The 27,208-nt window shown below is 41.3% G+C and overlaps 1 protein-coding gene across 6 annotated transcripts in view; it reads right to left on the reverse strand.

Moving 5' to 3' along the window:
• Positions 1-27,208, reverse strand: part of IQCH (IQ motif containing H) — a 187,065-nt gene that overhangs the window by 54,383 nt on the left and 105,474 nt on the right. For all 6 annotated transcript variants that reach the window (XM_084783866.1, XM_084783869.1, XM_084783865.1 and 3 more), the window contains 3 exons: positions 22,934-23,125; positions 9,874-9,994; positions 6,020-6,306 (listed from right to left, as the gene is read on the reverse strand). In XM_084783866.1, coding sequence (XP_084639992.1) covers positions 6,020-6,306; positions 9,874-9,994; positions 22,934-23,125 — 600 coding nt within the window. The remainder of the gene's footprint in view (positions 1-6,019; positions 6,307-9,873; positions 9,995-22,933; positions 23,126-27,208) is intronic.

Genomic DNA, 27,208 nt, shown 5'->3' on the forward strand with positions numbered 1-27,208 from the left:
GCTTTTGGAGGCACTTGACGTTCCTCCTCGAGCTGCCCACTCCACAGCTCTAAGAAGAACCTCTGCCCTCATTCTCAGGTAAGAAGGCCAGATCCTCAGCAGAGCTGCCACGAAACTGTCTCCTGGAGTACCATGTATTCTGCATGTAGCCTCTAAAGGCCTGGGATTTCCCCTGTCTAGTCCCTGAAATCTCAGACCTATCACGCTGCTGGAAACTGTCTGAACCATGCTCCACCAGCTCTTTTCACTGGCCTCTTCCTTTTATTCTCACATGATGCTGTGTTCTGCCTGACATTCCCAGTTTCATTTATTTATAAACAGATCTCAGTATTAAGCCCAGGCTGGATGCCAGGTGTCTATTATTTAAGTCCTACATTTCTAAAACCATTTTCCTATTCTGTTACTGTACACCCTCATTCTCAGTTTCCTGAGACGGTGACAGAATTTTCACTTTTTTTTTTTTGAGACAGGGTTTCTCTGTCTAGCCTGGCTGTCTTGGAACTTGCTTTGTAGACCAGGGTAGCCTCAAACTCAGAGAGATCCACAGTGCTAGGATTAAAGGTGAATGCCTCCATCACCCAGCAATTTTCACCTTCTTATCTGGAGTTAATTCATAACCTTGGGCTTGTCCTTAGTGAATTCCTCTAATATATCTGCTTTTCCTTGGCCCTAGTCCCCTTTGCCCATATCATGCCAGCATGGTAAATCACAGGTCTCAGCTGGACTAGCCAGCAAAAATCGGAATGCATGTAGGCTTTCTGCTTCTTGTGTCTATTCTAAGATTCATTCATGTAAGTGGAATCATGCACATGAATGTGCTTTGCAGACTAGAACACTCTACACAAATTCATGATTATCATTATTCATATATTTTTCTGATTAGAAATTTAACTCGTCTTTGTTTACTCTTGAAAATGAAAATGCAGGGGCTAGGGTGTAGTTTAGCATATACAAAGCCGTAGGTTTAACCTGTGTAGCACTGAAACAAATGAATAAATATAAACACATAAATTAATTAAACTAAAAAGGGAAATACAGAAAGCATAGAAAACAAAATAGCAGCCATTTTCTTTGCTACTTTCCTAGTTTTGTTGTAATAAATTGCCATGAGTTTGCTGGTGTAAGGTGGCACAAATGAACGGTTCAAAGTCAGTAGTGTAGTGCCCTCCTCCCCTTTCCCCTTCTCTCTCTCCAGCCTTTCTGCCTCTTTAAAAAGACCTGCGAATAATTAGTCTCTAGATTATCCAAGATAATCTCCCATCGTATTGTTGAATTCATAACTTAGTCACATCTGCAAAGTCCTTCTGCCATCTAAGTTATCATAAGGGGCCATTACTCTGCCTATCACAGCCTCAGTCTTCTCATACAGAAATAATGATGTGATGTTATAGTGTATATCTTTAGGATCTGTTTCCTCTGTATATGCGTGTATATATTTATTTTTATAAAAATATTATATATTGCTTATGATTTGCTTTCAGTCTTCTACTACAATATTAACACTTACTTTTACAGTCCTCCACTCTACCAACTGAGCTGTTGAAGGCTCTGCTTAGCACTTACTCTTAAATATTCTTCAAAAACTTGAGTTTTAACATCATCACAGTATTTGCTTCATTTACATATGATACTTTCTTTAAAACTTTTTTAATATTAAAATGTAGGATATTGAAATATTGCAATTTTTGATTAGTATGTCTACATAAATCTCTTTTATTATTTTTCATAATTTTTCAAAAGTGTATTTTATAAAAGTTGAATTTGCTGGTATAGAAAACAAGTTCTATGGAAAAATTATTGGACTACATAATTTTCTGAACTGACATTTTCTTTGGAAGTTAAGAAAGCTAACCTGTTCATTTTACAACTTAGAAAATGGAAGATCAAGGAAAAACAATAAATCCAGAACAATACAACAGAAAATAATTTAGTTTGACTATTTGAATTAAAGTGTGATGACAGATATCACAGAAGTAGCACAGATGGTAGGCTTTGGTGTCTCGGTTCACGAGGTATGGTGGGGAGCACACGTGATGAGTGAAGGAAATGGCAAAAGTGGTTGGGAGATTGGATCCAAATGGCTAAGTTGAGCGAATAAAATATATTGAGGCTGAAGGACTCAAGTTCCTCTACTGCTGGGGAAAGTATTTATCCTTGTTTTTAAGCATGGAAAAAGTGAAGTCTAAAAAGAATTTTGAGGCATTAGAATATTGTTGAATTCGTTGTTGTTGTGTGTGTGTGTGTGTGTGTGTGTGTGTGTGTGTGTGTGTGTGTGTGTGTCTTCTTATAGATTGGGAAATACACGTACATAGGTGGGACAGAGGACACAAGTGACAATCTAGGAGAAAGTATTTGCAACATGTAGATGGAAGAATGCATTCTGTGTCTATAAAGAGCTTCTACAAAGCACCATTTATAACTCAGTTTAAAGGGAACAAAAATTCCGACCAAACAATTAAATGGAGATAGGCAGAACGGCTGACAAAGAAGAGAAGCCGCTCATTATCAGTAATAAATACTGATTAAAATGAGATCATGTTCATTATCTGCTAAACATAGAAAAGTCAAGAGGCTGAGAATATGTCCATTTCCTCACGGGCACCACAGGAATGCCAGTCAGAACATAAAGGTGCTGCCTGAGGTCATGTCATTCCGCATGTGGTGGGTGGCATGGAGGAACCCATTCTTCCATCAGGGGCCAGTCTAGGGTGTTGAGGGTGAAGCCCGAGGCCTGGGTGCTAGGCCAGGCTCCCAGTCTTGTGGGGGAAGTGTTACCGTTTAGCTCTTTTAGAATGAGATTGCTGGTATCAAATGGCAGTGGAGACTTGGGAGCTACACAAGCCCGTGATGATACCAAAAGTGTCACAGCCCTTTGTCCAGCTGCTATGCTAAGCACGGCAGAGGAAGCAGGTGGATGTGTGAAACTGGCGGGCAGGCATGTCTGGTGAGATGCAAGCCCAGGTGGATGCATCACTGGTGGCCAGGACCAAGCTAGCAGCAATGGTGGGGCCGACTCCAGTGGAGGCCAAGGCTGTTCTACCTTCGCTGCCTGACTACCAGGCGTCCAGTAGCAGTTCTTCCCCAGAATAAATGGAGTCTCAGACTTCATGGTGGAGGAATGCTGAGCACTCAAGAGAGAGCCAGCCAGCCAGCCTACCTTTATTTATAAACCTTGGGGAGTGGGGAGGGGTGTGAGGGTGAATGCATCCGATTCAATGGAGCTAGTGTGCTTAATCTCCACGCAGTGGTACAGTACCTCACTTACATGCAGTAGCATAGGGTCCTATGACAAGAAGGAAAACATAGTACTTAATTATCCTATGGGTGGGGTGGGGAAGAACTTCTTGGTACAGTTAAAGGTCATTTGTTGAAGGCTAGGATCTCTTTAGTATAGGGTAGGTTTCTCCAGGAATCCCCAGGTATTTGCTAAACTGGCTTCATATCAGGAAAGGGTCAGGCCTGTAATCCTGCCTGAGGCCTATGGGATGCCTCCTACAAGATCTGGGGTTACCAGATCAGGTGGAGTGAGAACCCCACTGAAGAAATGGAGTCCACCATCATAAACCAAGTGCAAACAGAGACGTCAGACTTCAACCTTACCCAGCCGAGTTCCACAAGGTGATATTATTTGCCAAATGGCTGGAGAATATGCTTGCATTTGTAAATTATACACAGAAAACATATTTCCTTTGCTACTATAGAGCTAGTGATCACTGGGAACTTATTGTAACACCCATGACCATATACTCAGATATTAATATGGAACAAACAGAATCCATAATATGTTTAAAAAAAATCAGGGAAGCTTGGGCTTATATAGGTCCATTTCATTCATCCGATGATGTCTGAGCTCCTCTAAACACCAGACAACACTGGATCTGCCAGAACACTGTCTTCACTCACCCAACAAATATTTGCTGAGCCTACGTAGACCCAATGCAGATACTGCTTAGAAAATAATGGGGAGTACAGGAGATATAGGGAGCTTGTGTCTACAGGTGAACACTGATAATCAGGTGATCACATAAACATCTTAAATTGCCACTGAGAGAAGTGACAGGAAAAGCATCATAGATGATGATATGAGAACCCAAACAGGGAATTTGATGTTGCCCAGGAAGTCAGGAAGGCTTCTTTAAGCAAGTACAGCCAGGGATGAAATATTATGGGTAGCAAGAGAGACTAACCCATTCAGAAGAAAAGGCAAAAAGCAGGGGCAGATGGTGTTCCTGTCTGTAACTTCAGCACCTAGGATGCCAAGACAGGAGGTCGAAGTTTGAAGCTAGCCTGGACCCTGAGTAGCCAGACCGTGAGTAGAGTGTTTCAGACTGAAGCCAGCATATTTCTGGCAGAGCGGTCTAATGAACAAGAGAGACTAGGGGAGGTTGTGTGGGTGGACCAGAGAAAAAGAGATGTGCGATGAGAGAAGGCTGGTCAGATGCGCATCGCTGTCTGGAGGAGATCCCTCTCCTGTGTGCAAATCCTCCTATATCAAACTCAAATAGCATCGTGAGCTGTCCCCATGGTTTCACTTTCTCTCACACCCCAGGAGCCTCCTTAGGACAGATGCTTGTGCAGGGACATCCTGCTCTCCCCATCCCACCTCCTCCCTGGTGCTCCAGTCTTTCACAGGGGCTGTGGTTTCTGTCCTTCTTCCCTGGGGACGTGCCTGACTGCCTTTCAGTCTGTCCTTTCCTCTCAGCCGTGTGGATCTGGGAAGAGAATGTAAACCCAATGGAGGCAAATGGAAAAGGGTTATTGAACAAACCCCAAACTGACCAAAATAGAAACTCTTGCTTTAGACCATTATCTGACTCAAATGGTATACATGAAACTGAACAGTGAATACAAAACACATACAGCTTTTTTACACTACAGTACTCGATGACAGAGGATATGAAGGGAGGGAAACGCAAAGCCATTTCAACCATCAGCCAGAGGTCTAGACACCCAACATGAAAAACAGAGGAGCCAAACATTTAAAAAGTGAGTCCTAAAAAAAAAAAAAATGAGTCCTGTAAAGTAGTGAAGGTAAACATTGTCATTCTAGGGGAAAAGAAAGCACAGGGAGAAAAAAAACCCCAAACCAAACCAAACCAAACCAAACAAACAAACAAACAAACAAAAAACAAAAAACAAACCAAAAGAACCCTTTAAATTTATTTATATAAAATATTACATACCAGAGTCACACATGTCCACTTGAAGAATATCACACACATAATTGTGAATAAATAAAAGCATACTATTAAATATATTATTATAATATTATGCTACATATGCCATATATGTGTATACTATAAATATTATATAATATATAAAATTTTATTTATATGTAATATAAATAATCTCTTAAGTTAGTTAAAAACACATAGAGTAGAACTATATATTATTTCTGGTGTCTCCATGTACACTAAAAGTGTAAAGATGTATACAATTATCAACCCCCTAAGTTTAAGATGGAAGTTCCCACCTATGTACAAGGAGGAGAAAGAGCTACATGTTCACCTCCAGGACTGGAGGTGCTGTTGATGTCATTTTATCTTTAAGTGGGGAGAAGTCATATAATATTGATTGCATGATTACTTAAACCTTTCTTTTCTGAAATATTTCCTAATACATGATTTAAATAAAACATTGATGATCTGAGTTGTTAGTGAACTGCTGGCAGGAAAAAGAACAAAGGCTCTTAGCTCATTTGTATTTAAGAATACACTGTAGATAGGCTTAGTCCCTGGACAGTGTGAAATACTTCCCAGTAAGAGACGGAAATGAGGAATGAGGGGCCCAGCTAACAGAGCTGGGCAGGATGAGTTTCAGTCATTTAAGCTTCTACCTTGCACGAGTGATGGAATGTTTCTAGACAGAGAGCCTGGTCTTCAGGGTAGCATGGATGGCACAGGTTCAGGTTTACAGTTGGCTCATCAAAGCATAGTGAGTACTGGATGCTCTCTGACCCGGTCTGCTGCCTGGGTGTGGAGGGGACCTTAGTGTCACGCATGCCAAATGTTCAACTTACCTGCTGCTCTAAGGTGCTTGGATCAATAAAAGTCACCAGATCTATAGAAAAATAACCAGCCACTTTTTTCTTTTTGCAGGCATTTCCAATTTGGAGGCACAAAGAGCTGAGAACTTGGGGATCCACTGAGGTCTGAGGCATGGTGGTACCAGAAGAAATAAAGGGGCCATCAGCGTGAAACTGGTCCCCCATTGACAGCACTCTGACTTCTCCATCAGGCTCTATCAACATGTCTACGGTGAGGTTGGTGACACTGTCAGCAGGTGGGTATGCTTCAATCACGCCACCTGGTTGAAAAACCATGGAGCAGATGAAAGGACACAGTCAAGGGAACCACCCATTTCCAGTAGGAAGAAATAGTCTATGTTTTAGCAGGGAGACTTGGACTCAGATCTTACACTTGTCATAACTTGGGAAACTTTGGGCAAGTAGATTCAACTTTTGGCTTGCTTTTCCTTATTTACAAAATGGGGGCATAACATCTACCTTGCCAAGCTTTTGTGAAGTTTGAGAAAGTGAATCTCTGGCATTTAGCCCAGTACTCGGAACATAGGAGGGCTCAGTGAACACTAGTCTTGGTTGTGATTATAATTGCAAGCCTAGCTGAACCAGCAGATCTTAAGTTTTGTGAGAGACTGTGTCTCACGAAAAGAAAAGAAAAGAAAAAAGAAAAAAAAGCAAAGCAATCCAGGAAGACATTCAGCATCAACTTCTGTCTCCACATGCATGCACATGCACCCCCAACACACACATATAAAGAGAGAGAACCAGGGCGTGCTGCTTTTCCTAAGTAACAGATGGGCAGTGATTCCCGCCCACCTCCACAAACCACACTTGAAGCAGAAGCAGTTATAGTTACGTTCTGATTTTTTTTTTTTTAGCAGTGTTCAAAGGCAGTTACATAAGAGACACTTTTATTCTATGTCTATGAGTTTGGTAGAGGGTAGCCCTAAGGAATGTTAAATTTCAGAAGGAAAATATTTTTAAGGGGTGAATAGTCAACCTTTATCTGTTGGGTTTTGTTCAAGATGTTCTTCAAATGAGCTCTGTTATTGTGTATAGCAACCGAATGCCGGTTGTTGGGGATTTAGTAAGATGAATGCAACCAAACAAAACCAAGCAGCCTAGTGAGTCGCTGTGGTTTTGCCTGTCACTTATAACTCACCAGCATCCTTTATGACTTGCAAGATCACTTGTCAGTGTCCTCTATAGGCTCACATAGTTAAATACTTGGTCCTCTGTTGGTGGCGTGTTTGGGGGCTTCTGGAGTGTTGTTGGAGAGGACATCCCTGGGGTGGGCTTTACAACTTTATAGCTTTGCCCTACTTTCACTTTGATCTCTCTGCTTCCTGCTTGAGGTTGAAAATGTGATCGTTCAGTTTCCCAGTCTCACTCCTTGCTGCCATTACTCCCTTACTATGCGGGACTTTCTCTCTGGAACCTTTCTTTGGTCATGGTGTTTATCACAGCAACAGAAGGTAAGCAATACAGACATGCTATTTCAAAATGCTTAGTCGTGCTTAGCACCATGACAATAGCCGTTCACTGTCAGTCTTCTTCCTTTTAAAGCAATTCAGTTTTTTTCCCCAAAAATGTATTCTTTGACATAAAATTATAAACGCAGAAATAAAAGCTGTGTCACTTTTTGTTTCCTTAAGCACACTCAAGAGAATAGAAATGGGACAAAATAATCAATGGTGGAAGCTGGTGAACAATGGTAACTGTAGAGTTGGGAATGTGGGGGTGTCCTGCTCAGCCAAACACCCACAAAGGCCTGCTGCATGCACTAGGCTCAGAGCCACATGAGCCTTCAAAAATGCATTACCAGATTTTAGGGGCTGGAGAGACGGCTCAGTGGTTGAGAGTGCCACCTGCTCTTCCAGAGGTCCTGAGTTCAATTCCCAGCAACCACATGGTGGCTCACAAACCATCTATAATGTGATCTGATGCCCTCTTCTGGCCTGCAGGTGTACATGCAGGTAAGCACTATGTACATAATAAATAAATAAATAAATCTTTAAAAAAATAAATAAAAGGTACTAAAATCACAGGAGCTAACTGTGTTCCCATCTACTACTTATCTGGCATGTGATTTTCCCCCGCATCACTTCTTACATCTCTGAGCCTCGGTTTCTTCTTCTGTGAAGTTGGGTTAATAAAGCCTGCTCTGCTTCTGTGATCACAGCACAGTGCTTATATAACACAGCTGAGGAAGAATGGCAGAGATGAACAGGAAGGAGGCGGCGTAGGGGTGTATGCACCTGTGGCTACGGAACTCAGGGGAGACAGAGGGAAAGGCCTAGAGGACGGCTTTCTCAGGCTGACCTTGGATGTGTGTGAGCTTCCTAATACTGTGTCCACGATGGACCTGGAGGGCTTCAAGATTGTCCCTCTTATCTCAAATCCCTTCTTCTAAGCTTGTTTATTTGCTTGCTTGTGGAAGACACTGTTTTCTTCCTATTCCAAATGAAGCTGACTTTCTTACTTTCTCCTTCTGTCCATGGGTGCATGTGGACATTTGTTGGTTCACATATTTACAGAGATGAGAGGATGCTAAAGGTACCCTAACACACACACACACACACACACACACACACACACACACACACACACACACACACAAATCCCCTGCAGCATTCTTGTTAGATGGCTGGCATCCAACCTCTTATTTAAATATTTCATTAATAGGGCATCTGCCACACTCTGCCCAGCCAATGTATTCAACAACCAATATGCCTGTCCTTTCTGACAAATCTCTTCCATACAAAGGGCTGAGTCATGCTCCTGATGAACAGACCCACTGGCTCTGGCCAAGACTCCTGCAGAAACTGGAATAGACTTTTTATGGGACCTTCTATGTGTTGGTAATTATTTGGGGGTGATCTAATCTTTTGTTCTTTGGGCTCCCTGTGCTTTGATTATAGCAGTACTCACTCATAGTATTGAGAGGAGGATGAAGAAAGTTAATGTGTGTATGCTTAGGATGATGTTGGCATATAACACCTACTGTGTGCTCAGTGTATCTCAATGCTGTGGTATTGGTGTTGTATTATAATGTGATATCATTATCAGTTTATCATTATATATTAGTATATACTATTAGCACCATCACTCGACAGCAGCAGGTAGATGTGTTAACAGATTAAGTGTGGCTTACATTGCAACCTCCAAGAGAGGAAGAGCCTTTGCCTAGATGCGTCCTTGTGCACTCCAAAGACCCTTGGAACTGCAGACAAGTTTTATCTGTTCTGTTCGCCCGCCCCATTCATCACTCATCTCCCAATGTTATTAAAAAAATGAGGGTGAGGAAGGAGGAGGAATAGGAGAGGAATGAAGGTTGATTTTATTCCTAGCCTGTAGAGGGTTTTGCTTTAGAGCTGCTACCTTTCTGAGCTATGCCATTTCTGCTGTCCTAAAAAATAGGAGAGAAAACTAGATTTAGTAAAGGCCTTTCTAGCAGTCTGTAACAGAGACTTTCCTATTTCTATGCCTGAATTTTCCCAACAACTGAATGCAGAAGATAACCAAGGAAACTGGATCTCTGGGATTGCTCAGGGTCACCGCTGTAGTTCAGATGGAGGACCTCTGCTCAAGACAAGTTTCACAGAGAAATGCCCACAATCCTGGGTTCTGCATGGCATGCTTGGCACACTCAGCTCCTATTTACTTAAGAGGCTGGGTACAAGATAAATATTTAGGCAGTGTTTGGGAAAAGAACCAAGTCAGTGTCAGCAACATTTTCTACACCAACACCCTCTGATGCAGAGAATTTGCATTAGCCCTGGCTGGACCCAGAACTAGAACCCAAGCTTGTGCATACTGATCCTCAGTAGAAACTTTACAGTCTCCTTTACCTTGAGTGAGGAACATTTGGAGGAATTTCCTCCACGTCGGGAACCGTTTCTCATTGACTGGCTGTACGTGCTGTGCTAAAATGCCCGCCAGCTCCTCGGAGATCTTCACCAGAGCTGGCTCCTGCAGAAACAAATTAAATAGAACCACAAGCAATTTTACTACAGAAATGAAAACTGCTTGTGAAGTGATTAAAAACCAGGCCTCCAACAGGCAAAAAAATGTGGTTACTGTTTACCCAGAGCCAGAAAGCCATTTTGAGATTGTTCTCTTTTCCAGCCATTTCACTTTTCATATTTCAAAGTGATTCTCCTCCCCGAAATTGGTGCTAATTGTGTATATTGTCTCCAAAAAGCACCCTGTGCTGGTTGTCAGGAACCCAGGCCTCAGACCCACTACAGCCTGACCTGCAGAGCAGCGTCCTCTACTTCTCTGCCCCATGAGCCTCAGTCTGTCAGTATGTAAAATGAGCGCTGAATAGCGTCATCTTAGCTCCTTTGTAGTTTGGGTTTGGAGTCTAGCCTTTAATGGCCGGGGGCCTAAGCCATCTATCTCTCCAGCCATCCTTAGCTCCTTTAGATGACAACAGGTTCTTATTCTACAAATCTAACTGCACTTGAGCCTAGGAGGAGCAATGGAGTTGGTGAGGTCTTTTTTGGCACTTCTGTCTCTTTAATCTAAGCTCACTCTGCTGGTGGATAGTTGCCTCGTATAGTGTTAACAGGAAAGCCTAAACTCTTGGCTGAAACTGTAAAGGTAGGATTTTAAGTGAGGGGGTAAGATCTAGGGTCGGCATTACTCAACCTGAACCTCCTGCAGACCACAGTGTCATCTGTCTAGCTGTATAGCTGGTCTCTACTCCAGTCACCGTTGAGATGATTGAGAGACAACAGCCTCCTGTCAGGAGGGAAAACAGTAGGACTCTCTCTAATCAAAAGGAAGTCTATCTTTTTAATATAAAAAGTGTGGCTTGCTATGATAAGTTCTTTTCTATCCTAAGTTATAATGCTCTTAAGATTCACTGAAACTTTCAAATAGAAGCCACAGTTCAGATGTTCTTTCTGCCAGATGCAAGGCAGAGCACTGCGTCTAAGCACATTTGGTGGTTAGCATTCATGTTTTGATGCAGAGCAGGGACAAGCAAAGCTCCAGCTTGCTTTGGGGTCCCAGGAAAACTATGCATTTAAGAGTGAATGCTGAGTAATTTGTAAGAATCCGCTCTAAGGGTGAGGCTGGTTGTAATCCTCGAAATCATCTGCATATTCATTTTTTCTCCAATTTTCCTAACATTAAAAAGCAATTGTCAACTGGCGCAGTGGCACATGCCTGTAACCCCAGCACTTGGGAGGGAGAGCCAAGTGGATATCTGTGAGTTCAAGACCAGCCTGTCTACAAAGCGAGTGCAAAAATGCCAAGGCTACACAGAAAACCCTGTCTCCAAAACACAAAACAAAGCAAAAACAAACAAAAAACAAAACAAAAGACTGAATTCCCTACTGAAAATCCAGAATAAAAGGCAAACTTCTTAGAGTATATGATACGCAGATCAAAATAATCTCAATTATTTCATAAATATCCAGAAACTTCTGTGGGTTAAATGGCATTAGTCAGCCTTAGTTAATGATTGGTATAAAAAACAAAACACACTGAGAAACACAGTGCTCTGGCCTACCCCTATTTTAGGACAATTTGCCAGCACAAAGTGCAGAGTCTTCCTAGAAAGGGCTGGTGAAGCCTGCTCATGCAGTAAGCCTCTGCCTTGACGTGTGGAAGCAAGGAAAATGACCATCAAAGCAATGGGCCTTGCCCCTCCATTCATACCCTGTACACTGTACGTGTTTACTCTCATTGCTACTGTAAATACCCTGGTGGTATCGAAGCTTCATGTGGAAATCATGAGCAAGCAGCCGCAGCATGGGGAGAGCCATTCTGTTCTCTGAGCAACCCTCTTTCTCCAGTCTCACACTTGTTTTAGTTCAAACATTCTGCTCCGTGGAGGAAAACTCTCTCTAAATGGGGCGTAGTGAAGCCTAGCTTTAGATTCTGTCCTTTTCTGTTCTGCCCCCTCCTTTTGAAGGGAAGTGGAGCCAACTACTCAGTAACATGCTATATATTCATTTAAGTAACTGTAATAGAGGGGGAAAAAAACCTGTGCTACGGGGCTATTTTGCAAAGGAAAAAGAGGAGACAGTGAAGGATCAGATGAAAGTCCTGTAACTCAATTTGGAAACTGTATCTCCATCAACTTGAGGACCAGGTGACAGCTCTTCAGCAGGACATTCCACAAGATGTCTACAAAAACTAACTGACACATAGGTGTACAGTTGACATGAAGAAGCTCATTACTTTGTATGCTAGCCTACAAAACAAGCAAGTGAGCAAGCAAGCAAGCGCCTCTTCTGTCAGCAAGCCCCTGGCCTCTACTAATAGAGTCTTGCCTCCCTCAAGCTTCCTTTCTCATGTCCCCTAGCTTAACCTCCCCTCCAGCCATTTCCCCCTGCTGTAGTCGGATGTCTTCCCCATCACCCCGCATATCCTTCAGCTCTTAAATGACAAAGACATTAGCTTTGAGATCAAACTCACTATGCCCAGAAGAATGCTCCATCTGCAATGAATCATGATAGTGGTGAACATAAGATGGTCCTTAATAGCTGAAGTCACGGAATAAAAGAAGATGTGAATCTCTCAATGGACTTCCTCCTTACTGCCAAGCGATCACCTGAAGGGCCAGCTACTTTAGAAGTACCAATTCTTCTTGGGTGGATTTTACAGGATTCCCTGCCTCTAAGGGCTTCAGAAAGATAAATGAGGTGACATATATGGAGTGTCACCTCAGTTGCAACATGTTATGTGAGAGTCAGTAATTAACTTACAAGGCTTCTGGACATAGAACCAGGCTTCTGCCACAATGCCTAGCATTTGCACTGTGCACACACCACAGCAAGGAGGTAGATTTCCAGAAGGGTAAATTTCTATAGGAACCTGGAAGATGCCTTGTGTCCCATCATGACAAGTATACAGCTGAAGGCACTGACAGGGTGGTGTTCAGTGGGGATGCTGGGGCACTTAGAGGCCGCTTAGGGTCATAACTAGCTCTCTGAAGAAACAGACATGGCAAGTAATAAGTAATAGGGGCCGGATGGGGGTAAATTAACTATCTAATTTATTTCTAATGGGATGCATGAGTCTTAACTAATGCATTAGTACCTATGACCTTAGTGCCAACAAAGAGAGACTTGTTCCCTCGCCTCTACAATATAATAAGAATAATTTTGGACTTGCAGCTCACACATTCAAGTAAGGAAGACTGCATATATGTGTATGCTTATCATGTGTCTGTCTGTCTGTCTGGCATAAGCCAGGAACATAGGTACATTTTTAACAAACTTATAGAACTAGGAAGCTCTGTTTAGTGAGTAGTGACAAGGTATTGGGTAACCAATTCAGTGTTTCAGAGATCCTGTCATCTACACTGACTCTGGGGTGTGGAAGGGAAAATATATTCCTTGTGAATCATAAATAAGTGATAGAAAATTATGCTTTACTTTTTGAAAACTTTCTGGATTCCAGGATTCCTCTCCATCATGATGTGACTGGTTCTAGGCATGTACTCACTGCCGGTCTCTGGAGCTCAGGGCTAGAGAGCATTTCCGATTCTTCAGCCTGCCTTTGTCACTTCCTAGGCTAGCTCATTTGTTGTTCAGCAACCAGAATTCTCTCTCAGAGATTGTCAGTAATAGTAATGACCTGGAAAGTTCTAAGGCATCTTCAGAAAGCATATGGTTCCTATTGGCCTGACTGACATCGAGTAGAGACTCTTTTCTCCTAAGCCTGGCTTTGCTTCTTGGCTTTCTTTATTTCTGTCAAAGAAATGCAAATTTGAAGGAACAGGATATCTTAGGAGAAGCCACCAGAACATTCAGTTTAACACTGCCCTCAATAAGGAAAGATACTTTCAACTCTGGAGAGTTACTTTTCCCAGCTAAGAAAATTTCTAGTGGTGTGTGTGTGTGTGTGTGTGTGTGTGTGTGTGTGTGTGTGTGTTTGTGTGTGTGTGCGCGCGCGCGCACAGGATAGGGAAAGAAGAAAGAATGGTATAAATTAGAATACTCTCCATCTTACCAGAATGTAATCTTACCAAAATTCATATTTCATTTTTGTAGCTTCTTATTGAACTGTCAGTAGTGCATTAAGTAAAGTTACTTCCTCATTAATCTCCAATATCCAACATCAGATATTGTTTGATCATATTCAAAAGAAAACCAAAGGAACATTTCTTACTTTTTTTTTATTAAGATGGAGTGTAAGGACATTCAGAGACCTGGCTAGATAGTTCTGCTTTATAGGTGTTTCTGATAACTCTGAAAGAGGACTGGACAGCGACACAAAGTCAGAAGGGTTGGACAATAAACTAGGACTGTCAGTAAGATTGTCAGCTTAAAGGGGGCCTGTGGACTACTCAGGACAAATGCCTACTGTAACAGAAGCATGCAGAGCAAGGCTGCAGGGGCTTTCCAGCTTCTGAGCCTTAGGTGAATACCCTCTACACCTCTGCCTTGCTCAGGCAAGGAAGTGTGGTGCAGTGTAAACAGTGCTGGTGTTGGAGTTGGCTGGTGGCACAGAGGTGGGCAGAAACAGCATCCACAGTGAAGGTGAATTCATTTTAAAGGTAAACTAATCACTTGTACTTATTGACAGTTTACCATGTTATGGTCCATTTACCATCTTACAGCCATTGTCTAGAGCTATTATCTTTATCTCGTGTCATGCAGCTAGAAAGTAGCAAAACTTGGTTTTAAATCCAGTTGCTACCAGTAGGCCATAGTAGAGTGGGATATGTGTCTGTAACTGCTGTCAATAAGTCTTAACACTCTGGTCACATTAGATCATCTACAGGTATTATGCTAAATATGAAAAATGGTAGACTAGGTATCTGTTGTTGGCTACACAGCATATGTGCCCCCTCTTTCAGGTAAAGGTACCCCACATTTCTTTCAGAAATGATTCTTCCTTATTTGCTACAGAAGACTGATCGAGGGGGAATTCCACTCTCACCCCCAAGGAACTGTAGTCTTGTCTTACAATGGCTGGTTCAGTCTAGGGAGGCCAGTCACTTTTTAGGAAAGTTACTGGGGCCCCTGGAAAGAAGTATGTGATCTTCTGAGTTGCTACCAAGTGAGATGTTCTCTCTTTCTATTGTCTGGACCAAGAAGAAATTCTGGAAGCTACTGGCAGCCATCTTGCAACTCCCAACCTTAGGAAGGAACCAGCTTTATGAATAGTTCAAAGAAGAGATGGGAAACTGTGGGCCCTTGGCGATATTACAGAGCCACTGGCTGGAGCCAGAACAGTCTTTGGATCTCCAGATAGCCAAGGCCAGTTTCTCTTTCTATGAAAAGTCATTTAAGTTGAGGTTCTGTTACTTGAAGCTTAAACATTTTAAATGGGTGCAACAAGTGAGTGGGCCAAAGCATGTCCTTACAACCCACAGTGGTTGTTTTAGGCCAGTGGATGCTCTGATAACCCTACTTTGCGACTGCTTTCATTTTACAGTCACTAGTGAAGTTTTCACTCATTCCTTTCCACTAAGATAATTAAGAACAGTTCCTCTTTAGGGTGCAAAAATATGTTGAAAGGATGAAGAGGAAAATGAAAATGTCTCCAGCAAGTCAGAAACTACTTCCCATACCTACTTAAAGTTTAAGGACAGCTTTAATACTCCACGTTTAATTGTTAATGGAGAATTTAAAAATCAAAAATGCCAAGTTTGTCTTCGATGAGATGGAAAATTATGCTGCAGTAGAAGGTAACATAATGTAAAACAACCAGCATTACCAAAGCACACAAATGTTTTTGGTATGTAAAATTGCTTTGTAAAATATTTGCTCCATCTGCTAAAAGCGGCAAAGACAATTTTCCCTTGATAGCTAATGGCCCATTTCGGGTGTGTGGCAAGTGATTCGCTGCAGTGGCGGCTCTCATTAAACAGAATGTTGGAAACGCGGTATATAATTCCATACTTATGCGGCATTATCCACTCACTGCCTCGTGAGGAGTCTGTCCCTCGTCATCTAGGGCTCCACCTTCCACCAGCACGCAGGCCTCGCAGTTGATTTGACTTGAGAAGCATTTCGTCCAACTGAGGCACATATGTTGTGCTTCCATTCCAAAGCTCAGCACAACTGCTTCATTGCGACCATGAGTGCCGGAGAAGTTCATTCCCTCTCCACTTTCCCGCACACAGACTGCTGTTTCTCTTTCCCCTCACCACAGGGAGCTGAGCACTTTTCTTTCTTTCTTTCTTTTTTCTTTTTCTTTTTTTTTTTCCCCCTAGGCTCATCCCGTCGCGCTGCATGCTGGGGGGGTTTCAATAGATAAAGATTAAGTGCTTCTAGAAATTCTTAATTGAACTTTGCACATACACAAAAGGAGGAAAAATTCCCCCTTCCCTCCACAAAACTGCCATCATAAAAGCCTGACAAACGCTGTCCTTGCTTCCTGGTGTATCTGTGATTTCTCTCTTTAAAAGAGTTGTTTACATTATACCCCAAATTACTTCAACATCTGCTAACGGAACGATTAGAAATAAATACAGTAATCCAGGGTGGTTTAAAAAGAGAAGAATATGTGCATGTGTGGGGAATGATGCTGAAGAGTAGTCACCGCAGCAAATGGCTGGTGACAGACAAACATTCTCACCACTGGAAAATAGTTTTCAAGGAAATTATGCTGAATTGTAATAATGACAACCAGTAAATACATATGACTGTTTTAAAGATTATACGATGTTTTAAAGTGGAAACCATGCCTTGTTTAAATCAAACATAAGTGGAAGTAGCCATAACTGTTACGACTGGAAATAGGTTTCTTTCTATCCATGCAGAGAAATAGAGCTGCTTGGGAAAATTGTGGACGCTGATGGACGCTCTTTAATTGCAGACTGAAGACAAAAGGAAACACACGTGCCCTTTGGACTTGACTCTCATTCAAGTAACATGGCAGGACTGAGTTCCAGGGATGACACTGAGAGATCATCAAGAGATTTTTGTATTTTATTCTATACCCAAGGAATGGAGAAGCAACATTGTTTCTCAATCAAGAGAAGACCTGGACCTTTTTTAATATTTCCACCCATCAGTTACATGGAGTCGGGAAGCTATCGCTGCGTTGTAAAGTGATTGTTCTCTTTCCACGGACTGTGCACAGGACTGGACCTGTGAATCCCACAGTGAGGATTTGTCTTGAGTCTGGCTCAGTTGCAGAAAGTCCTAGACTTCTCAAGGGCGTCCCTGGCTCACCAAGGGTTACCGAGGACAGACGACCAGAAGCATGTGGCACTGTGGCCGGCAGAGAGCAAAAGCTCACTTTGAATCCATTCCAAAAGCCTAAGCCTGTTCTGCGGGTTTTCAGCAGAGCAGACATTTCCAAAAGGGCTCCAGCGGGACCTTCCTGGATGTGAAAACACTAACCAATTCTCGTTCCTCTCATCTTCTGCTTTATTCCTTCCTTCCACGCTGTTATTGTGAAAAACTGGCAGTTAAATTCAATTGATTCAAATTTTTCTGGATCCATATGGCCGCCAACCCTGGAGCTGAAGTGGCGGCGGCGCCTCGCCGCTGTTTTCAAGCATTTGCCTCTCCTCCAGTCCCCAGATGGTGGGAGTAACATTTAAACCTCCTTTTCTCTGCCTTGTACAATAGACCTTGGCACCATTTCAACTGTTTACTCCGGTAATTAACAGCTCTGATACCACAACAATTACAACTCCTCCACTCTCCACAATAATGCTATGAATTAGTGAGAGCTAATGGCTGGAAGGTAGAGTGTTTCCAGACTGTGAGATCTGTGCATTTTTAGAATAAAATAAAAGGTACAAACAGCACGCTTGCAGTAGACAATGATTACCTAGTAATTAGTTTACACAAAGCTTCCTATTTAATGGCAAAACGCTGTAATTAACGTGTGACAGAAAATCAAAGGGTACTTTGTAAGCATATGAAAAATTAACACTGCAGGCCCATAGCTTTATGTACTGATTAGAAGCATATTAAATCAATAGGACACACAAGCCAACAGCTTGTATAGCTGATTATTATAGGTCCTCGGAAGGGGTACCCTGGCTTTCATTAGGCTGGGGAGGCAATTTTCCTTCTCCTGTCATCATCCTCAGGCACAGAGAAGTACCTCAAACTCAGCCCTGGCCGCTCCATGCAAATAACCATTGAACTGGAAGAAAACGTTCTAAGTCATTCTCAGAGCTAAGAAAAAAAAATATGTAAATGATTAAGACTTTTCAATGATCTTGGTGACGTGCTGCTACACTAATTAGAAAATATGCCAACTGGAACCAGAAAATAAAGTGTCCAGACTCAATGTTTTAGTCAGAATAATTTCTACTTTATCAAGGCCTCTTTATTCAACATGGAGAAAGCTCCAATAAACATACCGCTTTCTACTCTCAAATGGTAAAAGCCCAGGCTGCTATCTAGGGTTATTCTTTTAAAAATATTCATTAGGAAAATTATAGCACAAGGACACTTGGATCATTAGTCTGACTTTCTGACAGCATCTTGTAAATTGATAATTGATGCACAGTACAGTATTCTTGGAGGCTGCAGAAGCCTTCTAAATGACCTTCTGAATCGCCAAGGAACAACTGATTTGTATTTATTCTCTTAGTATTGCTTGTATTTTCTTATAATACAAATTTAATAGTCATAATAAAAGCAACACAGAAACAGTATCTTAGGCTTTCACATGCTAAGAACATGGAAATTCATAGGAATCGATTCATTCTCATCACTGCCCCATGAGACGGGTGTTTTGTTATTTCTTTCCAGATAAAGAAATGGCAACTTTGAGAGCCGTGGTAATTTGGTTATGGCTGTTCCCTAGTACGCTCTAAGAGAGGCAGAGCAGTGGGACCTTGTGACGCCAACTGCACCTCAGCTACCCTGAGCAGCTGAGTTTTTCAGTCTCAGACTGACCCATTTCAACTCTTTTTCTGATTAAAAAGATTTACCATGTAAAACTAAATTATGTCTAAAAATGAGTAAAAACAACCAAAATTTTTGATGGCTCATGTAAAAGAAGCATGAAATGAACTGCCCATCGTGTTCTCAGTGCTGCCTCAGACTGTGGAGGTAGCCGCTCACTTTCTGATAGTTCATAGGCTGACTCAGATGATTATGACAGTGTAAAGGCACCATCTCTCCTCTTTTACCAACTATGCACATTAACAGGTATGCATGTGATGAGGCATCTGGCTATTCTAGGGACTCTTGAGCAGGTTCCTCCCTTCTGCAGCTCAGGTGTGCTTGCCGGCAGCTCTCCTCACCTCCCGGCTCACTGCCTTGTGAGAAAGCGGAGCACTCTAGAGTGGCGACTGTGGCCCAGGGACATCTGTGCTTTGAGAAAGTCTGTGGAGAGTAGAAAATCTGCCAGAGCTGCAGCAGCACATGGCATGGGCCATGCTTCCCCAGGAACTTAAGGATGCTTCTCTGTGTGCACTCAGCTGGTGGTTGTGGAAAACACTAGCATCTTTTTATAAATACAGTACATACAGTGAGAGCCACCACATTCTACCTGTGCAGCTTTCTCCTAGAAAAATAACCAAAGTTTGCTTTTGTTTTCTTCTTCTTCAAGGCACATACTAAAACTAAAAACAAAGCTTTTCTCTGGTCCTCAATTAAAAACAAGAACAAAACAAAACCAGAGAAGAGCTTAAGTTTTCAGACAGGTGAGTGGTTTAGCATATTAGAATTAATCGATAAAAGGGAATAATTGTGACACATATGAATAAATGGGGAAAATGGCCAAGATCTTGTATTTAACATATTCACAATTATTGTGGTAATGAGAGACAATACACATTTGAGAATTAATTCAGGAAAATGAAGGCAGCAGGAAAAATGATTGGTTAGACATTTCTTTAATATTGTTATATTATCTTTTAACTTTCCTAAGCATTCTCTAATTATGAGTCAAAGGATCTCTTTGAGCTCACCTAATAAAATGATATGACATTCTACAGCAGGCACCTAGGTTAGCCACTGAAAAGTGGTTCCTATTACTACTTACAAGGCTGCCCAGTGGCAGTGAGAACTGGTCTGAGCACACTGTGGCGGGTGTTTCTCTTTGTAATGGTGTGTTTGTTTGCTGACTTCATTCTCTAATAATAATTATGGTTTACTCTGCCTTTCTAAGCATGAGAACCCTGGATTAGGATCTTTCCCTTTGGGTGATGCTTAAATTAATACCAAATGTCTAACACTCTAACACAGTAAAACAAAGTAGCGTGAGAAAAGGAAGGTCTACCCTTTAACAAAATAGAAAACAGTGACAAGAAAAGGCTGTTAGCACAGAAAGCAGATCTGGGTTTCCCCACACTATGGCAGGAGACTGCGTTAGGAAAGCTTCTCTCCTACAAGTGTGTCTTTGGTTAAGTCTTCATTCCTTCTAAAGAAACAAACACCATGACTCAGAGCAGGGAATCTGACATGTGTGCAGGAGGATTCACAAACTTTACACACACTGCAGCTGAACTTCCTGGAACCCAGTGGGTGAAGCAAGAGGAGCTGGTGTCCTCAGACAACGGGATGACAAGCACAGGCTTGTTACTAGCCTGGGGGTGGGGAAGGGGGAAAGGAAAGAAGGAATAAAAGAAGAAAGGAAGGAAGGAAGAAAATTTGCATTTTGTTTCAGGGTGGTCTTTGTGCTTTTCCAAAGATGCCCGCGTCATCGTATTTTCAAAGGTGACTATGGCTTTTTAGCACCTGATGACTCCTGTGACTTTGTTTCAAGTCTTAACTGCAACCAGCTGAAGATCAGTTCAAAATTAGAGTGAAAAAAGAAGCAATCTTTGTGTTACATAGCTGTGTCTACGCTGGGTCCTACCTTCCTCTAAGAGTCTGCATAACGTTCCAAAGTAGCACCCACCCCATAAACAGCACTGCTTTCATCTGTCGCCTACAAGGTACCAATAAGAGAAATCACGGCATCATGTCACAAACTGCTATGCAAATGATGCTATTTGTAAGTATTAACATAATTTAGTGCTTACAGTCATATTCTCATTTCTAATAATTCTCTCAGAATGGAGTCTTTCTCTGGACTCTTAGCCTGCAGGATAGTCTTTCATCAAGAAGCTGAAATTTTTAATAACCTGCCAGCATATGTTTTGTATGTGCCAGGCTAGGCTTGATGACACAACATCTTCATTATCAAAAGGAACAGGTCTACAGACCGTAATAGGACATTAAAACACGCCTGTGCTCATAAAGTAATGCTTTGATGTCAAAATGTGCACCATTTCAATGGTCTTCTGAAACAAAGGAGCATTCTAATCCTAAACTCTCAATAAATACTCTTAGTTCATTTCCACTCTGAGGAGGATTTCCCTTTGAAGGCGTCCATAGTCCTTAGTCCCCTGGAAGAAGGAAGGGAGCTCACAGGTGCATTTCTATTTTCATCTTCCGCTTCTCACACATCATAGCCAAGCATGTGCCTTACATTATAACAGGATTTCTGAATAATTATTTTTCCTGTTAAGTTTTTAAAAATGATTTAAAGAGATCATTAATTATTTATGAGTTTCAAATTTAATAACATTAACAACAGTGCCAAATATATTTGGTAACAATTTAAAATGGCATAGTTTAAAGTAATTGAAATTAAATAATCTACAGTGAAGTTTTTAACCACAATTCAGCCAAATGTCAGGACTATAAATATTTTTAAACTCAAAGTCAAACATTTTGCATTTATCACAGTCTAATGTCAGGGCAATTCTTTAGAAATTATTGGTTTGAAATGTTGAGGCCAGCGCTCTGTACAAACTAGCATTTCAATTCTTTAAATAAAAGTGCTAGACTTTTTCACGGTTTAAACTCAACAGCTTTGCTTCAAAAAGATAAAATCCTGTTCAAAGAGAATATAAGAGAAACCTCTATGGGCCTCAAAATTAAATACATTTTCTTTGCTTTATTTTTTTTCTAGAAGAGTAATTCACTTTGGTATCCTTTAAATAATATGTAAAGAGCTGGCCATGACAGGCACTGCATTTAGTCCATCCACTGTTGCAGGGGAGGAGAGCCCAGAATAGATCACGGGGAGAACCGACCTATTTGTCAAAGGGAACTCTCCCTCCTGACTACTCTCCAGATTTATTCATCATCTCACTTGCCCAGGAATAATGTGCTCCCACCAGTGTGCCCCTTTCTTTCTATCACTTGTGTCTTGATTCATAGACGTCTGTAGTGGGATGCGCAGAGCAGATGCAAATCACTGCACAGCCCTCCGCTATGCGTACTGGGAGGGATGGAACCAGCTAAGGAGTTTGTCTTTCAATTTTCTTTTTTCTAGTAGGTCAGCCAAAACAGGGCCATGAGATAAAGAGAAGCTGGGTCTAAGGATGCAATGTGGGACAGTGTTTAGAGGTCAAACTAAACATTAAGCCATGTATAACTATTAAGCAAAATTGGAACAGACCGAGGTTATATAATTCATCTCACCAACATATGAGGAAAGGTCTATACCCTCCACTCAGAGCCTGAGACGCTGGGCCTGCTACTCAGCTTTTGCTGCGAGCTTTCTTCTGGGGTCTATTCTTCTCTCAGCATCTCACAGGGACTAGTAGTTACATAAATTTCTTTGGCATACCTTCAAAAACATGGCTTCTGACAGAATGCTACTATACATTAGCTTCCAGTGACCACCACTTGCTAGTAGAATTTCTCATAATAAAACACAGCTAGCTTAGTCACAACAGTTGACAGAAGCATAGGATCTGCTCAGGACAGATGCCAAGATTTGCAATGCTACCTGATTAGGGCTTTTTAGTAATTTCTTGGGTATCATAATCAGTTTGAAGGTGTGAAAAAAAGACTTTTCGGACCCCTGAAATGGGCATTTAAGTAACCCAGTAAGTCCATTCATGCTCCACGTTAGGACTAAGGCTTAGGAGAGGCTGTACAGATTGATAGTAGAGCTGAGTCTGGGAGAAGGGGCCTTATCCCCTCACTGTCCGCAGCACTGTGGCTTGAGTCACCACTGAACACTCACTTGTGCCCACTTCTTCTTCCATTCCTCATGGCTGTATTTGTTACTCTCCTTTAGCACCCATTTGTAGCACTGTAGATGGGAAGGAATGTCACAGAAGGCTGTCCCATTTCCTCCAAATTCCATGTTCATTTTAAAGACCCAGCGTCGGATTCCCAGGTGATCAATCAGCAGCTGGCTCAACTGTTCTATCATCTGTGGGACAAAGATACAGCAACATGAGCAAAGCACACTTCCTTTCTGTCGCAGCAGCTTGCCTCTCGTGCTCTGAGTGTATCTTTACATAGTCTATTCATTAGTTTCCCTTCGACTCATTAGGACAAATTCAAGAGGTTTTAAGTAATGTACGATATAAAAAAAAAAATCACTAGCCAGTAAGATAAAAGCCACTTTTAAAATGCAGTTGTATTTGTGGGAAATTTAAAAACTCGTATTATTATGCTGACTGTGAAAAAAATGAAAGCACTTTTAAACATCTATAATTGAATCTTGGTATTATCTCCTTTCTTTTTTTTGCAACTCAAGTGTTAGTGGTTCTTCAAAAAAATTCAAGACTATAAAAAAATAGTCTTGAAAACTTTGTTGAGTAATCTAAAATAAATAAATACTGTGATATAGAAGGCATTTTCTTCACTAACATACATGTGTTTGGCCAATTTGCCAAGTTGACTGTATTGGTGACATACACGAATGTATTTTAGAGAAGGACAGAGAACTAAGGTAAAATCCTCGCAGAAACTGTGTTCATGGAACGCCAGCTGTCCCGCATTTGCTGTGAAACAATATTCTCTAAATAATGGCGCTTATGTAGATGAAGTTTTAGGGGCTAGAAACCCATGCTTTAATTCCAAAATAACAGTAAGAACAATAACCACTAACATTGCTGAGCACTCAGTAGGAACCAGCACGTATCTTCCACATGAGGGTCTCAATATCATGATAACCTCTGATGAAGGCACCATTAGTGACTCCACATAATACATAAGACACTGACTAATCTGACTTGTCTATGATCGTACATTCCTGATTAGCAGAGCAAGGCTTCTCTTGGATTGCTTGACACAAAGCCCTACAGTCATTTTCTCACCAAGGGCTGCATATCCACGCCTGCATACAGCTGGAGGAGGGAGATTGTAGAGAGAGGTGGAGCCAGAGAAACAACGTGTGACCCAGCCAGTCAGTCATTTGAATCAGACGAAAAGTCTCTGTAGCAAGACTACTTAATTCTGTACTAGAGCATTCTATTGCATCTTTGAAGAAAAACAGCTCATTAGATCATAAAGTGACTTTGTTGTCTGTACTTCTCAGAAGGCAACAAAACAACACTAAGAGTTGTGTCTCCTGTAACTACCCATGGTATTTTTGGCTGTGGCATCTTGTATTGACAGTAATATTCTTATTCTCTATTATCTTTTTTTGTTTTGTTTGTTGTTTGTTTGTTTGTTTTGTTGTTTTTTTCAAGACTGAGTGTCTCTGTCCTGCACTCACTTTGTAGACTAGGCTGGCTTTGAACGCACAGAGATCTGACTGCCTCTGTCTCCCCAAGTGCTAGGATCACAGGCATGCACCACCACACCTGGCTCCTTACTCTCTATTGTCTTAAAGTTATCAGGGGCTGGAGAGATGGCTCAAAGGTTAAGAGCACTGGTTGCTCTTCCTAAGGTCCTGAGTTCAATTCCCAGGAACCATGTGGTGGTTTACAACCACCTGTAATGAGATCTGGTGCCCTCTTCTGGCATGCAGGTGTATATGCAGACACAACATTGTATACATACATACATACATACATACATACATACATACATACATATGAAAAAATAAAGTTATAATTTCTATGATGAATCACCATGACCAAGACAACTCGAGGAGGAAAGGGTTTATTTAGCTTACACTTCCACATCACTGTCCATCATTGAAGGAAGTCAGGACAGGAACTCAAACAGGGCAAGAACCTGGAGGAGGAGCTGATGCAGAGGCCATGGAGGGGTGCTGCTTATTGGCTTGCTCCTATGGTTTTTTCAGCCTGCTTTCTTACAAAACCCAGGACAACCAGCCCAAGGATGGTCCCATCCACAATGGCCTTCCCATATCAATTAAGAAAATGCCCTACAGACCTGCCTACAACCTGATTTTATCAGGCACGTTCTCAATTGAGTTTCCTCCTCTCAGGTTGTGTCAAGTTGACATAAAATTATACAGCACATCTCTTCTTTTGACTACCAAATGGATTTTTATTTTTTTAACTATAATGCAAGAGCTCTGCTGAGGTTGGAACTGCACATTTTAAATGGTTTTGTCTAAAGATACAATGTGTTATCCTGAATTGGGTCTACTCGGCAAACAATTTTGAGGATACTATATTACATGGCAATGTGGAAGAGATACCAAAATAGCTACACTTGGGGTCTCCAGGAAGCTCATGTAACTATGGGTTATTCGGTAAGGGTGAAAATAAAATTGTCTAAGCTCCCTAATTATCAAGTAGTATTTATCAATAATTTGAATGTGTAAATGACAAGCGCTCTTGTCTACATACTGTATGGCTGTGAACACATCCAAAGGAGGCTCCGCCCATGGTTGCATCCTTTCTTTCTCCAGTTAGCTGAGAGGCTATCTCTGTATTTAATCATATTTGTCTGTGATATGTGTTTACTGTGATCACAAGTTATAGACACAGAAGTGATATTCAGCCTTTTAATATTGGGTAAAAATTATTTTGCTAATTTAAGGAAAGGTGTTCCAGCATAGCCTTTAAAAATTGTGTATTTAGATATATCGTATACTTGGAGGGTTCAAATACTAACAGAATTAGTATGCGTTTCCTCCACATCCTATTATTTGTTGCTCCTGAGAATCCTATAAATGGGTGCCTGTAGATGGATCCCCTACAGTAATGAAAACGATCAATAGTATTGTAAAGACAACACCACTGGAAAGAATTATGTGCTATCTTTAAGTGAAAATTGAACAGTGCTTTAAAATAGCATTGCCATTTTTGATTATTTAACCAAAGCTGTCAATATTTCATACAGAGCACATGCCAGGAAGGGCCTTCCATAGTTATTTTATGGATCAAAGCAGGAAATGCTCACTGTGCTCATGCTAGATTTAAAAAATCCAGTCATAAACCACATGACTTTATGCTATTTCCAAACATTTGTCATTTTCTGTTTGAGCCTGTTTTTAAAAATGCAATATATTTTTAGTTGTGATTCACTTTATACTAGTGAAGAGCAGAGGCAGAAAAATTACCACTGTGAAAATCCAACTAAGACCCAAGAATACTTATTAACCTAAGTTAAAATAATCACAGCTTTCACCCACTTTAGGTTTACAATGCACATCAATAAGAAGTCAGCATTGATTCATCACCATCTGCAGACTCAAAATACTTAGAGACTCAGATTGATTAGATAGAGCCATTACTATCTGGGAAAGCCTCAATGGAGTACTTTGGTCTTTGCTGAGATCAGATGCATGCCTTCCAAACAAACAGAGAACGCAGATACAACTTGGCTTATTGCTATACTGTTGATACATGCTTTATGTCAAGTCACATCCCTCAGATCTGAGGGTCTATGGAAGTTTTAGTCCTAATTATAAATACTAGCACTGGACAGAGTTTGTAATATATTAAATGTGCCCACACCTTTAACCACAATTAATGTATAAAGTTCTACAAAGATTGCCTGTGCTATTATCAATGAAGATGAAACTAAGACTCAATACAAATTTTGCACATGCATTTTAAAGACATGAAGATTGTTTGGTGTAGTTTGTGTGTTCGGTGGTATCATTTAAAAATCTGTTTCCCTCTATCAGCCAAAAAATTCTATTAGGAAACAGAATTTAGCAACCCACCCTGTTACCTTCAACTTCCACGGAAGTTAATGACAATGGAAGGCTCTGCATCACTCCTCAACTAAGATCCCAGACTGCTTTTCTGCTACAAGCCAATGTGTTGGTCAGAAACTCTCTATAGCAAGACTAAAACACTTCAGGGCAATTTGATGTATTCACAGCAACTTCAAAATCATCTTTCTAAAGTGAGATTTGCTCTTCCTGTTTCATTTCACTTCCTGTTTCTGGGCTAAGTCCCCTACTCCTTCCAGGGCCATTCCTGAAGAGCCAAAGTCTTTGTTTATGGAGTCAAGACTATAAATAGTACTCTGCAGTCTCACCCAGCACTTGACGGCTTCCAAACCCACTTATTTGCCAAAACAGACTCTCATGTTCTATTCAATGGCTGGATGGAGAATGTGATGCTGAATTATTAGA

Source organism: Acomys minous, assembly GCF_964271855.1.
Source record: "Acomys minous genome assembly, chromosome: 5".
In the NCBI taxonomy this organism is placed as follows: domain Eukaryota; kingdom Metazoa; phylum Chordata; class Mammalia; order Rodentia; family Muridae; genus Acomys; species Acomys minous.